The sequence below is a fragment of the Psammomys obesus genome, unplaced genomic scaffold (assembly GCF_907164565.1).
Source record: "Psammomys obesus unplaced genomic scaffold, mPsaObe1.curated_primary_1811, whole genome shotgun sequence".
Classification (NCBI taxonomy): Eukaryota; Metazoa; Chordata; class Mammalia; order Rodentia; family Muridae; genus Psammomys; species Psammomys obesus.
The window spans coordinates 59,689,914-59,705,967 of NW_026591086.1; the positions used below are offsets into that span (position 1 = coordinate 59,689,914).

Sequence of the window (16,054 nt, forward strand, 5' to 3'; positions counted from 1 at the left end):
AAAAGGAATCAGATGAAATCACAGGCCAGACAATGGAGGTGTCGGTGGCAAATATCAATAGGGAGCAGGTGGGCTGGCACACGATTCCAGTAGTGTGAGGTGGAGTCAGAGATCCAGAAAGAGAGGTTGTTCCTGCTAGCTACAAAGAGAGTGAGGTCAGCCTGGAGGCTTATGAGACAGAAAATGGAGGACCAGAAAACTACTTTGTTGTTGTTGTTTGGGCCCAGGCCCCTCAGATATGCTAGGCAAGAGCTATCCCACTGACCCCCCAAAGAAAAATAGGTGTCTTTGAGATCAGACACCACAAATGATGCCTAAGGCAAGGATGAGTAGAGTCCACAGAAGTGTCACCACTGACTGCTTGCCGAGCTTCTGTTAGGAGAGTGCTGTGCTGGGTGCTTGACTGGCTCCCGGCTGCTCTGGGAGGAGGTGGAGGCAGGAGCCATTAGGGAGACAAGCCTTCTCTGGCACCACAGAGAGGCGCAGGCTTCCCCTGTTGCCCTGTAAAAGCGTGTCTATCTGGAGTTATTCACTAAGCTGATCCAATTCACAGCCTGATCTGTAGAGACTGACCTTACTGCACCAGTCCAGAAGACGCTAACCTAATGAAATAATGAGTAAGATAACATAGAGGGTTTATTTTAACCATAAAACTGAAATTAAAGTTGTTAACTGCTCAGTTAATGAGGTGATAATTAAACAGAAGCTAGACAGTCAAACTGGTGGTAGTTAGAGCTTCTTTTTGCAATTCACAATATTTAATATATATTTAATTACAACTATAACAATGCATTATTAATATGACCTTTTGCGACAGGATGATGGAGCTTTACTGTCATATCTGATTCCTCTTGATGTTTTTTGTCATTTATATATATATTTTGGGAAGAGAAGTCAGACAGTTTGCAAGGTGATAGTGTAAAGAGCAGACATCAGAAATGCTTGTCCTTTATTTTTTCTTAAGAGAGCCATCTAACTCCTTTATGGAAAGTCACCCAGGGTATCAGAACATTTCAGAGAGCCATCTCAGTGAGTGGAAGAGCAGAGCTGAACTCCTCTGCTCTGAGCTGGTGAGGTGGCTTAATGTAGGCAAAGTGTTTGTTGCACAGGCTGAGAACATGGGTCCCTGGAACCCAGTAAAAAGGTGAGTGCACTAGCTTGCATCTGTGATCAGCATCTTCTGACAGGAGAGTCACAGAAGCTTCACATTAACTGGCCTGGTGTTCTCAGCACAGTAGCAGAAACAAGAGACATTTGCCTCAGGGACATGGAAGGCCAGAGCTGACTTCTAAACAGTTGCCCTTTGTATACACACACAGACACACACAAAGTCAATCGATAAATGTGATCCAAGAGCTTAAGATCAAAGAACTTTTTTTTTTGTTCCATTACATAAACATATAGAATGTGCTATAGTTTCAGAACCATTAATTATAGCACAAACGTGTCACACACTACAAGTAAATGTCAAAGCAAGCAACTAACAAAATTACAGGGCCTGTTAAATCCCTGAGACACATCTTTATTGACAGAGTCTGAAAGGACACTTATACGTTACATAATCTGGTAAACTGTGGTAGTGGTAAATGAGAGTAACAGCAACTACATGTGCAGATGCTTTGTGACTGAAGAGTCGAGAGATGCCAGCCCACTGCTGTACAGTTAAATAGTGAAAAGTTTTTGTTGTCAGTTCAGACAGAACAAAGACAATAAACATCTCTATCCATAGAACAAGTTTTCTTTCAATAAAAAAGGAGCACCTATAATATAGTAACCGTGTGTCCTAATTGTTAAAGAGTTAGTTCTACTGTATGTGGATGTGTGCACACACAATGGCACATGCATGAACGCATGCACACGTGTGATATAGGTACTCAGAGAAGCCAGAAAAAGGCTCCTGGAGTTACAGGCTCTGCTGAGCTACCCCCTGTGGGTGCTGAGGGCAGAACCTGGGTTTCTGGAAGAGAAGGCAACACTGAATCATCTCTCTAGGCCTTGTCTCCGTCTTCACATTCCATTTGTTATTTTGCTTTTAATTTAAGCTCATGTGACTACTCTAAGGAGTACCTAGAGATAATCGCTTTTACAAGTTAATTTTTCTGATTCTTTAAGTTCCTTTATGTGAAAAGGGAGAAGTTTGAGTTGGGTATATTATTTTTATGGTTCTTTCCAGTCTGAGAGTCAGATCTGAAAACAGTTATCTCTCTTGTTTATTTTCTGTGCAGTGTGATGACGTATAAGTTTCCTATGACCGCTGTGGCACACCTAGAACCCCAGCGCTTCAGAAGCTGAGGCAGATGCATCAATACTTCTTGTCCAGCCGGGGCTATGTAGAAAAACCTTGTCAAAGAATAAACAACAACATACAACAAGGAAAAAGAAGGGCCAGATCTGGCTTGCTGTGAGGGTGGAGCTGATAGGCCAGTGCGTCTGCTTGGCTTTGTTGGCAGGAACAGAAGCAAGATAAGCAGGGGACGGAGCCCTGCAGATGCAGCTCAGGGCGACCCCTGCAGAATGTCAACCTCCTGACATTGAGTAACAGGTTTACAAAAACAGGATTTACCTGTGACAGACAAAATTACAGGCTGATCAAGAAGCATTTCTTACAGTCCACACCTTCCCAAAGTTTTTTGTTTGTTTGTTTGTTTGGTTGGTTGGTTGGTTGGTTGGTTGGTTGTTTTTTTCTCGACGGGATTTCTCTGTATAGCCTTAGTTGTTCTGGACTCACTTGAGCCACACCAGGCTGGCTGGAACTCCCAGAAATCCACCTACCTCTGCTTCCCCAAGTGCTGGGATTACAGGCATGTGCCACCAAGCCTGGCTCCAAGGTTTTATTATTAGAATTTTCCATCCATAATGTTAAGTACAGTTTTTAACGCTTAGCAGCTGCTGCGGGGTCACAGTGTTTCACTTTGTCAGGTAGTAGCCCTGAGGAAGTACGCTATGTTGTTGCTTCTTAGTGACAATGTAACTGACCTCTTCAGTTTAGGGTGTGTATTTTCCCCTCATGTGACGTGGATAGGAAAACTGTTGCCTGTGCCACAGTGCAGCTGGCTGGTTTTAGTAGAATGCAGACATATAGGGAGGTGACTAAATGTGGAAAAATACCTTCTGGAAATTGAAAGAAATCATGTGTTGGGTTGTTTTTGAAATGTCGTAAATATCCTTATTTTGAGTAACTTTCAAATAAACCTGCCTGTGTCCGCTGGGAGATGTCTGCTAGGACCCCACCCACCGGAAGCCCTGATTTTCCCAATTTCTAATGCCCAAGCCGTCTTAGACAACTGAAGAATGGAGGGCCACCTGCATCCTCACATGCCCAACTGCACGTCGCTGTCTGTTGGGTTTTTCCCTGTGCACACCCCCATTGCTCGTTCTCACGTTGACATTACCGTGTCCCCATTGTCTCAGGTTTGGAAATGACTATTTTCATGTTTATACAAAATTACACTCACTTTGGTGAGAACATGTTGAAGACAGCAGAGGGCTATAGGGAAAGTGTGTGGCTTACACATCTGGGGAAATATGACAAAGATATAGGTGGCAGTGAGCTTACGGAGAGAGCTTGGCCAAGCGTGGGAGACCCTCTCCAGCCTGTCTGCTGCTTCTCCATCCTCCATGACCCGTCTCCAGGACCTCCGCTGGTGATCACCTGCTTTTGCACTGCTCTTTTCTGGCATGTTCCCACTGCTTGCCTGCACTGAAATCATTGGAAATCTCTTCTCCTGGTGTGTACCCAGAAACGACTCTTCCTCCATCTTGTGACTCCCTTCTTTGGACTCTCCAGTCTGTCCCGCTGCTTCCCCTTCCTCTGATTCCCTCTGAAGGCCCTCGGCTTGCTCTAGAAGGCCATAGCTAGTGTGTGTTCTAGCTTAGTTTCCTGACCTGTGAGCATTATCATTTGATTAGAGACCCAGTGTTCCATCCCAAGAGCAGATTCACTCCTTATCTGTGTGCTTTGCCCCGTGCTGGCTGCTTCTTGCCGTGGGGGTTTTTGTTCTACTTACCTTTAATTAAAAAAGTGTGCGTATGTTATATGATGTGTGTGCATGTACACGCGCTCGCTGGCCATTGTGTGCATGTGGAGTGCGTGTTGGTTTCACCTTCCACCTGGTTTTTCACTGTTGTGTCTGACAGACTGGCTGATGGGTGAGCCTCTGAGGATCCTTTGTCTTCCATCTCCCACCCTATGGTGACATCACTGGGTGACACGTTGTCCAGCTTTACTTAGGAGCTGGGGATTGAACTCAGGTCCTCACATTGTTGTAGCAAATGCTTTCTCACTAAGCTATCTTACAGGACTGGATTTTCCTGAAAAGTATATATTCTTCTGCGATATTTCTGTGCATACCACAAATACTAGCACATTTACCTAATTTGTGCTCATCTTTCTGATCTTAGCTTAAAGGCTACTTTCTCAGAGAGATGTACCTTCCTTCTGGGAAGTAAAAAATATTGAGAAGGTTTAAATCTCTACATATCATTGGGGACTGAAGATATAGTTCACAGTAAAACACTTGACTAACATATAAGAGGCTCTGGGCTCAATACCACCCTGACACTCAAACAGGCAAATAATAAATTTAAAGCTAGTTGCTGTGGTCCATGGCTGTCTTCCCAGCACCAGGAAAGCAGAGACAGGAGTATTTGGTGTTTGTGTCAACCTTGGGCTACATTCAAGACCTTGTCTGAAAAACGTAAAAAGCAACAACAACAAAAAATACATATGCCTCTTTTTTTTTCTTAAGAAAGGATAGCATACTGCACATATTCGATATTTGTTTGAGAGTAGTTTTACTTTAGTACCTATAGAGATTTCTTATTTTTAGAACCCCCCCCCCCCAGTCCCAAAAATAAATGCAGAGAATTTGTTTTTTGTCGTATATCTTAGGGAAACCTTGGCTGGGTATAAAATCAGTTACCTTGTTTCCTTTGATTTGTTTGTTGGTGTTGCTCTTGGCTAATTAGGATAATTTTATTTTTTTTCTTTCCTTGTCGATAGTTTCTTATTTTTTGCTCAAGTGGCTAAATGATTATTTCTTTAGGCATAGAATTCCTTTAATTTCATAAGCCTAGAAATTCAACATTTCATTTATTTTGAAGACTTACTCTGGGCATAGTGGCCCACACCTCAAAGCCTGCTCTTGGAAAGCAGAAGCAGGTGGATCTCTAAGTCTGGTCTATGTAATGAACCCTAGGCTAGCCATAGCCACATAGTGAGATCCTGTCTCAAAAAATGAAAGTTACATTTTTAAATCTTTGGCTCTATATCTTTCTTCTGCCTTATAGGCCTTTTTGAAGAAGATAATTATGTATCCTTTGTGTTGCCTTTCCTCCTTCTCCATGTCTGCTTTCTTCCTTACTACTTTTATATTAGCGACTATTTTTGTGTGTAGAGTTTCTCTATGCTCTGGTACTTCTTTCTTTCTTTTTTCTTTTCTTTTCTTTTTTTTTTTTTTTTTAGTTCTATTTTTGGTTGCTTCTTCATGTGTCTTTTATCTCCTTAGTGTTATTTTTCTCTTCACTTTTTTTCTCTGAGTTCTACCAGCTTGCTTTTCATTTCCTTCTATTATTGTATAATCTCTTCTTTGAACCCTTGTTTTTCTTCTTTGAGCTGCTTTAAAGAAAAAAAAAAGAGGCTCACATTTCCTATGGTTGCTTTGAGTCTTTGGAGAAGTATTTATCTGAAGTCTTCCTGTGTTTGAGTAGTTGCCCTTGTGTTATAGGCTCCTAATTTATTTACCATTTTCCTCTTGCAGTATTGGCTGCTTTCTGACGACTGTCTGTTTTGTAATAGGGAAGGCTGGCTAGAAGCAAAGGCTGTGCTTTTCTACTCTGCCCTCTCAGTGCGGCTCTTCCACGTTAGTTGTCCCTGAAGAGGTAGAGTGGTGGCAAGTTCAGCAAGGTTATTAGCTTAGCAATAAGGAACCGTCCTCTCATTCTTCAGCTGCTGGAGGCTGGGTGTGAGCACAGTGTAAGTCATCACACCTGGCTCGCTCCGCCCCTAACTTTGCGTGGAAGCAGACTGGAGCACCTCTGCTCCCTGCTGGCTCATCCCCACAACCAGGTTTCATCCGTCTGATAACAGTGTCGATAAAGTGGTCGCATCTGTTCATTATATTTGTCTTGGAGAAATTTGATTACTGATAGGTACCCAGAAAGGCACATGGTGGTTTCTGGCATATTCCATCATTTAATGTTGGCAAATGTACCTCATGTTCACTGCTGACGTTGTGATAGCTTCCTTGCTTCAGAGGTAGTGAAATCACATATGTGTTGATTTCTTATCTAGTGTCTAAGGAGATGCAGTCCCTTTGTTACTCAGTCATGCAGTCTTTCTGGAAACCTCTCTACCATTAGCAGAGAGGAAAGAAGACAAGCTTCTGTGTGAACAGGGTTCTGACTTCCTTTGTGCAGATGCAGTCTTCCAGACACACTGCTCTCTGCCTCTAGACTTCGTCACAGTAGAGCTTTGATGTGTGTGCTGGGACGTTGGAACCATGGTCAGAACCATGCCAAGATACTGATGGTGGGGCAGACAGCCTTCCAAGTCTGTGCTGCTGGGCTTTGGACCTTCAGCTGCTGAGTGACCATTCCTGATCTCATTCCTGCCTTTCTGGTGCGGTGACTGCATTGAAAAGCCTTCTGCTGCCCATAGGCCCTGCTGTGTGCCTGCAGCCATAGTCTCCTGTGCCATGTGCTCCTCATCGTGATGTAGAGTTGACTGATCATCTGCTAGGGCATGCTAGAACTTCTAGATTCCTATCATGATTCACTGACCCACATTTTTAGTTAGCAATGTCTTGAAGCCTTCAATTGTCTCTGGAACATGGATCCTTCTAGGGTAGCCAGCATTTGACAGAAATGTTTGAACAAGTCTTTGTTCACTGTTATCTCCTTATCTGGCCCCAAGGGTCCCCAACAGAAAGACAGCAGGACTCTGACATCTAGTTTTACAGAGTAGGTGTGCAATTTGGAGAGAGATGACAGTGGATTGTTAGCAGCCATAAATGTTGATTCTGCTTTAGGGTTCCTTTCCAACTTGTACAAGTGTGTACACAGCTAAAATAATAATGCTATTTGCAGCCTTTCTCTGGTATGAAAGAGTTAGGAAACAACCTTTGGTGAATGTTTTAATTAACCTTGATTTTTTTTTCTTTTAAGCTACTTTTATGTTACTTACTTAGAAACTAAAAATTTCCCTCTAATTGTATCTCTGATTTGAACAATTATGGCTTTTTTATGACGATTTGGTAAAAATTATTTATGATTAGCAGCTGTATAGTAGAACTTTCCAAAGTTTGAATAGACTGGCTGTTCAGTACCAGAGAGTCTTGCCTAATTAAAGTGTGTTTTAATTAAGATACCATCATTAAAATTAGCACTGAGAAAGTTTTCCCGTGGTCCTTGGAGAGGACATTATCTGCAAGCCCTGTTGTGTGGGCTGCAAAGTGTCACTGGAATTTATATGCATTACCTGTCTAATTGCAGTAAATGTAGCATGTCCAGCTAGGTTCCGAGTTAGAAGGCTGTTTGTTACTTTCTGGAAGTCACTTGAAGCCTCAGAACTCAGAGGCAGCTGTTCACAGGTCCCTCACCTCTCCCCAGAGATGGCTGGGAAGACTGCTGCTGGACCCTGTCTTTCATGGCTGCAGCAGTAAACATGACAGGCTGTTTGGAAGCCATCTGTTAAAATGGCTGCTGCTTTGCATGCGGCAGTGAACCTGAGATCAGTTTCCTGTCTTTCTTTGTGGTGACAGTCTTATTTTGTGTCACAACAGGTGGAAGTTGATGGGTCGAAACTAAATGTGACCAGTACGTGGAACCTGGCGTCACCCTTATTGTCTGTCAACGTTGATGGCACGCAGAGGATTGTACAGGTAAATGTGCACATGATTTACCTAGAAGGCTTCAGTCTCCATGTGGTTAATCCTGACATAATAAGGAAGAGCTGTATTTTATTATTCATTGTGCCCTTTTTATAGTTGTGAAGTCTTTTTTTTTCTTATACTAGAGGATTTTGAGCTATGTCTTAATTTCAGAGAATATTTCCCTTTTTCCCAGAGAACTTCTCAAAGCTATTGCATTATATTTTGGTGGAAACAAATAACCCCACAGGCTCGTAAAAATTACTAGATGGAAAGTCGTCTTTGTCATTGTGTGCTTTTAATTATAACACATGGCTTGCATAGATTATCGTTTCTGCAGTTGAAATGATGCAGTCTTCAGTCAGCAGACACATGGCCTGCAGGTTGGTTTTCCACAGCAGTGTTGTCATTTGGGAAGTGCCTCCCACGCCACACCCGAGTGTCTTCTGATGAGCAGGTGCTTTGGGGCCAAGCGGGGATAGCATGTTCTTTGCAATCACTAACCTCCATTTAAAGTAGAAATCCATGTACGGAGCTGAGCCTCCATGGCCCTGGGGAACCAAAGCCTAAACAAAAACAAAGGAAAATGTGGCTGTTTCATATGAATGAGAACTTTAAATCTCTCATAGCTTCAAATGCTGGTTCTTTAACTCAGTTTTACATAGAAAACCAAAGAATCACATCTATTTTGTGCCTCGCCCATACAGTCGCTATTAGTGGAGACTGGGTCAGAGTGCTCAGACTGTGTGGTACCGAACAGTTTCCAAGCGGGGCTCAAATCTCTGAGCGGGGTGTTATCTCTGGTGTGCAGATCTAAGAAGGCTTGAACTCTCAGTGCTGAACTTAGATCTCTACTTCTGGTATACTTTCTATTTTCCATCTTTATAAATAAATTAGGAAATGAAATTCTCTTAGACCCCTTGAAAGACATCACTACATGCTTTCACTACATTCCACTTAAATCCATTTGATGGGCTTCGGGATAGGGCTCAGTGGCAGAATGCTTGTCTGGCATGGACAACACCCTGAATTTGATCCTTGGCATGGCGTTAAAACCAAGCGTCACGGTGCACTCCTACAGTCCTGGCACTTGGGAGATGTCAGTGGGATGACCAGAAGCTCAGGGCTCTATTTGGCTCTGAGGAGCTGGAGACCAGCCTGAGGTCCATGTGGCGCTGTCTAAACAAGCCAACCACCACCAAACAAACGAACGAAGGGAGGAATGAATGTAATACCGTTGCTGTTACGGCTCCAAAAGCAGTGCTCAATAGCACATTCTTAGTTGAAGCGCTGGGTTTGGGGCCCCATCTAGGCTTGGTTGTTAGGGTTAGGGTTCTCAATGGTAAGAAGACAGACTTTGATTCAAGTGTTGTTGCCATGGTGCTTTTCAGCATTCTGCCTGGTGTTTCTCCTCATAGTTGTCTTGGTGACTTTTTGACAAGTAGAATTTCCAGCTAGGTATATATTTAGAATAATCACCAGCACAATTTTCTCTAGAATGCCTTTTTTTCCTGGATGATGTTCAATATAATTTTTTCATTTTGTAAGTCCTTTGCTGTAAGAGTATTCACATATCTGAAATATATGAACCCATTGAGGCATCCCTTGGACTTGTTGGAAGGAGTTGTGAGACCAAGCTAGTATTCTCTAACTGGACGTGAACTCTCTAAAGCACCTGCGCTGTGTCATGTCAGTGGTACCTCCTGCTGAAGGCAGAGATGAGGAGAGCAGCAAATGGTCTGCCTCCAGCTGTTCCTGTCCTCCTTTCCAGAGGCTCACATGTTCTGGCCTCCCTCTCACCGCTGGTGGTGATTTCTCATTGTCCGCACCTGAGCTCTGCCTTGTGCACTGAGCTGCCGCCACAGCCTCTTCTTCCTTGACTTGAGGATCGCATCCTAGGAAAGAACACTAGTCACTGTTGATGAGGGCCAGTACGGAGCTGGTAAGCAGTCTGCCTGAAAGGAACAATTTAAAGAACCAGGAATGTAAACACTGGAAACTTTTGATTAATTTTTTGCTATTTATTTAACAAGTCAGTTTTTCTCAAATACCCTCATTTGTGGAAAATAAAATGACAGTGGTTGCAATTTATTCGCTTTGTTTCCCTCTGTATTTAGATCTGTTAGTTTGATGTTTGCTGAAGACACGCTTACAGAGCAACATGGGGAATCATGTTGTTCTCATGTAGTCTGTGAAATGATGCACTTACAGACCTAGACCTAGACGACCAAAAGAGCGAGGTCGTATCCAGCAGAAGCATGTTATAGCGCTGTAGGTCATTTTGGAGATTTACTTACTTGGTATTAGTGCTGGCCTGTCTTGTGTGCATCTGTGCACCAGCTGCACGCCTGATGCACGAGAGGCCAGAAGAAGCCATACATTCCCCTGGACCTGGAGTCGCTGTTTTGAGCTGCCACGCAGGCACTGGGAGCTGCACAAGAGCAGCCACTGTTGTTAGCCACTGGCCCGTCTCTCCCACCTCTACTGTTTTTAAAATTACAATAAAGTTGTGTGGAGTAAATGAAATTGAACATTTACTTCCTCTGTCATTTGGGGAAACCCCGTGTGGCTAGTCTGGCTATTGGCAGAGACAACTTGCCAGTCAAACCCTTTATAAACCAGAGGGTGTTTCAGATAAAAATCATACAGTGTTTTTGTTGGTGTTGTGGTTTTGTTTGTTTTTGTTTTGTTTTGAGTGTCCCATTCATGTATTAACCATGATTTTTATGTTTCTCATTTAAATTTATTAATTAGATTAAGATGTTGGTGAAGTGCTTGCATTGCAGGCTGGCAACCTAGTTCTGCCCAGCAGGCATGGAAAAGCATGCTTGTTCCTGGCATGGAGAGTCAGGGGTGGGGGAGTCCTGTCCTCGCTGGCTAGCCAGACTAGCAGCGTGATGGGCAAGCTCCAGGCAGAAGCCCTCTCCACAGAACAAGGGAGAGGTACCTGAGGAACGGTAGCCAAGCTTGCTCTCTGGCCCCCACCCTCAAGCATGCACGCATGACCGTGCCCGTGCATGCAGGGGTGTAACCTGTGAGCGTGTAGGGCCGCCCTTCCTCCTGCACACACACAGATGAACAGAATTAAGGAAGAACAAAGAAGGACGCTGAGTTCATTTAAAAGCAAAAGATGGATTTCCCTTTTACTTAATAGATTTTTTTCAATTATTAGAAGGTTAACAAAAGTCAGAGCTGGTCCCACAAGATGGCATGATTTCCTTGCCTGTAGTGCTTACCTGAAGTGGCAAGAACATGGAAGGTGCGCCACGTCCTCTGTGAGTCCACGCTGTCTCTCCGTGTGTGCTGGAGCCTCTGAAGAGTGGAGTGTGCTGAGTTAACAGAGTTTTTTTGCGGTCATTTTCAGTATTACTGCCATGCCTGTGTTCCCTTCTGGGGATGTAGTTCTTTTAACCCTGAACGAGGTGCTTCAGTTTCACTTTGACTGACTTGAGCAGCTCTCCACGTCTTCCCGTGTGTCTGCTGGACTCACTGTGCTTTCTTGTTAGCATTTCACAGACTAGATTTTCATTGTGTGGCCACACTGTCAACGCGTTCTCAGGCAGCTGACTCACCCAGCCTTCGGCTTTGTGTGGCTTCTCTGTCCACCTGCTCACAGCAGGCCGCCCTCAGGCCTGAGGCGTGGCTAAACACCCCTGAGCACTTCTGAAGACCCAGCTGAGGTCTAACTGTTCTCTACTGTGTGGTGGGGACCAGACACTATGCACTTCTGAGGACTGGTTTTTCCTCTTCCTATTCCCACTTAAATATTTTCAAGAGAAAGTAAAGTTAGTATAGGTAGTTGTAAAAATGAGGTGACCTGGATGTAAAGTGAATAAAAAGTAAAATAAGAAAAGCGTAGATTGCAGCATTCCTGCATTTTGTGTTGAATAGATCATTGATCTGCAACTAAGTGGAACTAATTTTCCATGCTAGAGCAGATAAGTTTGGAATGGCGTCACACAAATCTCATGCCATTTACTGCAGAGTTCCAGATTAAATAGATTACTTGTGAACTTATTTGAGTATTGGATAGATTATGTAACATGGAGCCTTACAGTGCTTAGTGAGCCTAAGCAGTGTAGAATATTACCCAAGCACAGAATATGAAGGAAGGTTAATTCCACTACAGGCTGTGTGTACTGTCAACAGTTCCTCTACAAGTTTATCCATACAGAAATTAAAGAAGTTTTGAAATTTAACTGCAATTTCCTGTTTTTCACTGAAAAAAGTTTTTTAAAGGTTTTCCATTTTAGAAAGATGAAAATGTTTTCCTTGTCAATAGTTTGGCTTAAAATGTCCCTCATCAGATCTGAAAACAAACTTAGTTTTAATCCTACTTCCTATGTATTCACACAGAAATTAATTATGTATGTGTGTGCATATGCGTGTGCCTGTGTGTGTGTGTGTGTGTGTGTGTGTGTGTGAATGGATGTGCATGCTGGAGATTGAACATGATCTCTGAGCTATATTCCCATTCCTGAAAATTAATTTTTTAATTGGAAAGTTAAATGATGGTTCTCACAGTTGTGCTTATATTTACAAGCACATGTACGCGCATGTAAAAAAAAATCTGTTTCCTGACATGTTTTCAGCCTTAAAATGAATGTTTTCCCTGTTTTTAAGGTGTTTCTCCTCACCCACCCCCTTAGGAGTATTAGCTGTTGTTTTTACTGTGTGCGTGTGATTGCACCACCATCACCAAATGTAATATGAACCTGTATATTTAGTTGTGTCAGATATATAGATATATAACAGAATAAGCAAGGGTTAGTGTTTTCCCTAAAGAAGTAGGAAATGAAAGAGTAATTATTAATTACTCTTAATTATTAATAAAGAGTAATCATCTCCTTTTCCCTTTCCTGAAAACATCAATTACACAGGAACAAGCTCCCCAGCAGAACAGAATAACTGCTTTCACTATGTTTCGAAAACTTAATCACAGTTTAACAGCTGGGATGCGTGTGTGACTGTAATCTAAGGCATTAACTCCGGCGCAGGGATACCTGCCTTGGACAGCAGTCCCGAGAGCTGCGGGCATCTCAGTCTTAGCAACCGGTTTTATAATTTGGAGATGGTCATTAATTTAACTGAAGAGGAAAATGGCTTTCAGAACCCCTCCTTTGCACACGCACACATCCTTTCCTTTACTGTTAACTAGAAATTGGCATTTTAGGGGTTGAGAGAGGGAGGGAATTTTGAAGGGCTTAGGCATCGACTGTGTAGATGAAGAACAAAGCTGCTGCCCCGGAGACTATTAAGACAAACCCTGCAGCCTTACAAAGATAAGATATTGTCAAGTTGGAAATCAGTAAGAGACAAAGAAAACCATCACCATCCCCACCAGTGTCCTCCCTCAGCATTACTTAGAAAGGTGGAATCACCTCTGACTTTTTTATCTCAGGAAGGTATTTTTGGGAACGTTTGGTTTACTGTTTTGTGAGTGCCTTTGCTTTCCTTTGATAATTTCGTATTTCTTGAAGTTGTTTTGTGAACAGAATCTTTTAGAGTTTTATTTTTGAAACAATGAAAAGTGTAGATGTTAGACTCAGTAAAAGGAAAGAAGGGACGTTTATCTGGCTTTGAGGTACCATTTTAAACTTGAAAAGATGGTAGTTGAAGCAGGCAGGTGAATTATGTCTTAGAAACATCTTATTTCTTACTAAAGTTTTTCTGGCTTCTCAGGCAGGTCGGATATGCTTCTTCTGGTATCTGGTGCATTTAGGTATTGAAGGCTTTGTTTTCTGTGGATTCTAGATTTTTAAAAAAGTTTTCATTTTTCTCAATGGGAAAAGTTTGTTTTCACCTAGGAAAGGTAGAATAAGCTCTAGTTGGGATGAAATTCATTTCCCTTATTTTCCTTGATGTCACTTCTTTTGATCAGCTCCCTCCAACTTCCCTCTCTGCAGATTGTGGCAGTAAGAAAGAAAGAAAAAAGCTAGAGTCATTCTTTGTGTGGTTACCTGGTGGAAACTGAATGCAAAGACAGGGAATTTGCTAATCCTCTTTATCTCTGATCATGCACCCACTGGTACAATTAGCATGTTTCATGTGAAGACCTATGCTAAGCTAAGCTCGTTTCTGTGTTAGTCATTGCTCTCACTGTGTGTGCCTGGGAATGAGTCAGGCCCTGGCAGGGCAAGGAGAGGAAGGGTGGTGACAGTACCATGCCCTCCCCGATGGGAGCACCTGCTGCAGCCCAGGGAGTCAACACACAAACTCGTCCCGGGAAGGCGTCATGTGACAGCACCTAGCTGCAGTGGTGGTTTTTATTGTTTATTTTGTTTTGCTTTTGAGACAGGGTTTCTCTGTGTAATAGCCTTGGCTGGTCTGGATTACTGTGTAACTCACAGAGAGCCTCCTGCCTCTGCCTCCTGAGTGTTGGGATTAAAGGCGTGCATCAGCACAGTGCCACTAAAAGCAGTTTTTTTAATGTCTGAATTGAGTTTTGTTCAACTGGCAGATAAAGATTGCCTGTGTCTCAACACATGTCATGCTGTGGAACGATCAGCCAGGAGAGTTCACGTTATCTAGCTTCTCAGACAGCATTCCAAGAGAACAAATGAAGCTTGTTTTCACATTCTTGGGCTGTCAAAAGATTAGGATAAAAAAAACAAATTGTAGTTTCCTCAGTGGAAGTGCCATGGAAAGGCCATTGAAATCAGGGAGCCTCCATCTGCACTTCCGCTGAAATGACAGCAGTATGGGGTGTGGTCTGGCCACAGCTGTGAAAAGACACTTCAGTGTACAGGAAATGCTTAGGACTTTAGTAAAGCTGGGCACTGTGGTGCACACCTTTAATCCCAGCACTCGGGAGGCAGAGGCAGGTGGATTTCTGAGTCTGACTGAGGTCAGCCTGGTCTACACAGTGAGTTCTAGGACAGCCAGGGCTATACAGAAAAACACTGTCTTAAAAAAACAAAAGAAAACAAAACTTTAGTAAAAGATGGATCTTAACAAATGAAGGTCCCCATGTGATTTTGATAAAGAATGCTTTGTGAATCAATTCAAACTCTCCTTTAAAAAATATCTGTTCTTAGTGTGACACCTGATTTATGGATCACAGTCCAGGGCAGGCCCCATGCCTAGGAGCAGTCAGCCAACACAGACTGGACTTGATGTGTTGAGGGAGTGGGAGACAGAAAGAAAGGGAGAGAAGGAGAGAGAGGAAGAAAGAATGAGAAGAAGAATGGAGTTGGGTGGGCAGAGAGGTTGGGGAAGGACCGGGACGAGTTGTGAAATGACAAAATGCACTATGAAATCTCAGAGAATTAATACTCTTATTTAAACATCTATCAACAATAGTCATAAGCCAGAAATTAAAAAAAATTATACTTGATTGTTATATTTTAAATTTTTCCCAAAAAGAAAGGGTTTTTTTTTTTTTGTTGTTTTTTTTTTTTTTTTTTCTCAAAAAATTGTTTTCATGAAAGGAGGAGTTAATATGACCTGGAGAGGACAGGAGCTCCACAGGGATAAAATATATCTGGGCACAGGAGTCTTTTATGAAACTGTATCTCCAACCAAGGAACATGTATGGATACAACCTAGAACCCCTGCTCTGATATAGCCCATGGTAACTCAGTCTCCAAGTGGGTTCCTTAGTAAGGGGAACAGGGACTATTTCTGACATGAACTAAATGGCTGGCTCTTTGACATCCCCCCCCTCCAAGGGGGAGCAGCCTTGCTAGGCCACAGAGGAGGACATTGCAGCCAGTCCTGGTGAGACCTGATAAGCTAGGGTCAGATGGAAGGGGAGGAGACCTCCCCTATCAGTGGACTTGGAAAGGGACAGGGAGGAGATGAGGGAGGAAGGGTGGAATTGGGAAGGAATGAGGGAGTGGGCTACAGCTGGGATACAAAGTTAATGAACTGTAACTAATACTGAAAAAAAAAAAACACCTTAATTTAAAAAATTGTTTGTTTTTTTTTCCTTATTCTAGATGTAGTTATATAATGTCCTCATTGTTGCCCATGGTCTCCTAAAGCCTAAAATATTAACTCCATGGTCCATTACTGACAGAATGTGCTAAAGCCTCAATGAGACCAAGACAATAGCAGCAGACACAGGGAAGTGACTTGGATATGTTCTGAGTGGGGACAGCAAAGACTGACAGATGCATTGCTCACTGGGCATGAAGGAAGTTAAAGAGCTAAGGGTGAGTGGTGAATGTTGATATTTTTTTTTT

At 42.8% G+C, this 16,054-nt stretch overlaps 1 protein-coding gene across 1 annotated transcript in view; it reads left to right on the forward strand.

Annotated features, from left to right (window-relative positions):
• The window catches only part of Pcca (propionyl-CoA carboxylase subunit alpha), a 191,914-nt gene extending 180,379 nt beyond the window's left edge, over positions 1 to 11,535 (forward strand). Inside the window, exons 20-21 of the mRNA XM_055609596.1 lie at positions 7,782 to 7,953; positions 11,375 to 11,535. Coding sequence (XP_055465571.1) covers positions 7,782 to 7,953; positions 11,375 to 11,535 — 333 coding nt within the window. The remainder of the gene's footprint in view (positions 1 to 7,781; positions 7,954 to 11,374) is intronic.
• The last annotated feature ends 4,519 nt before the right edge of the window (positions 11,536 to 16,054 follow it).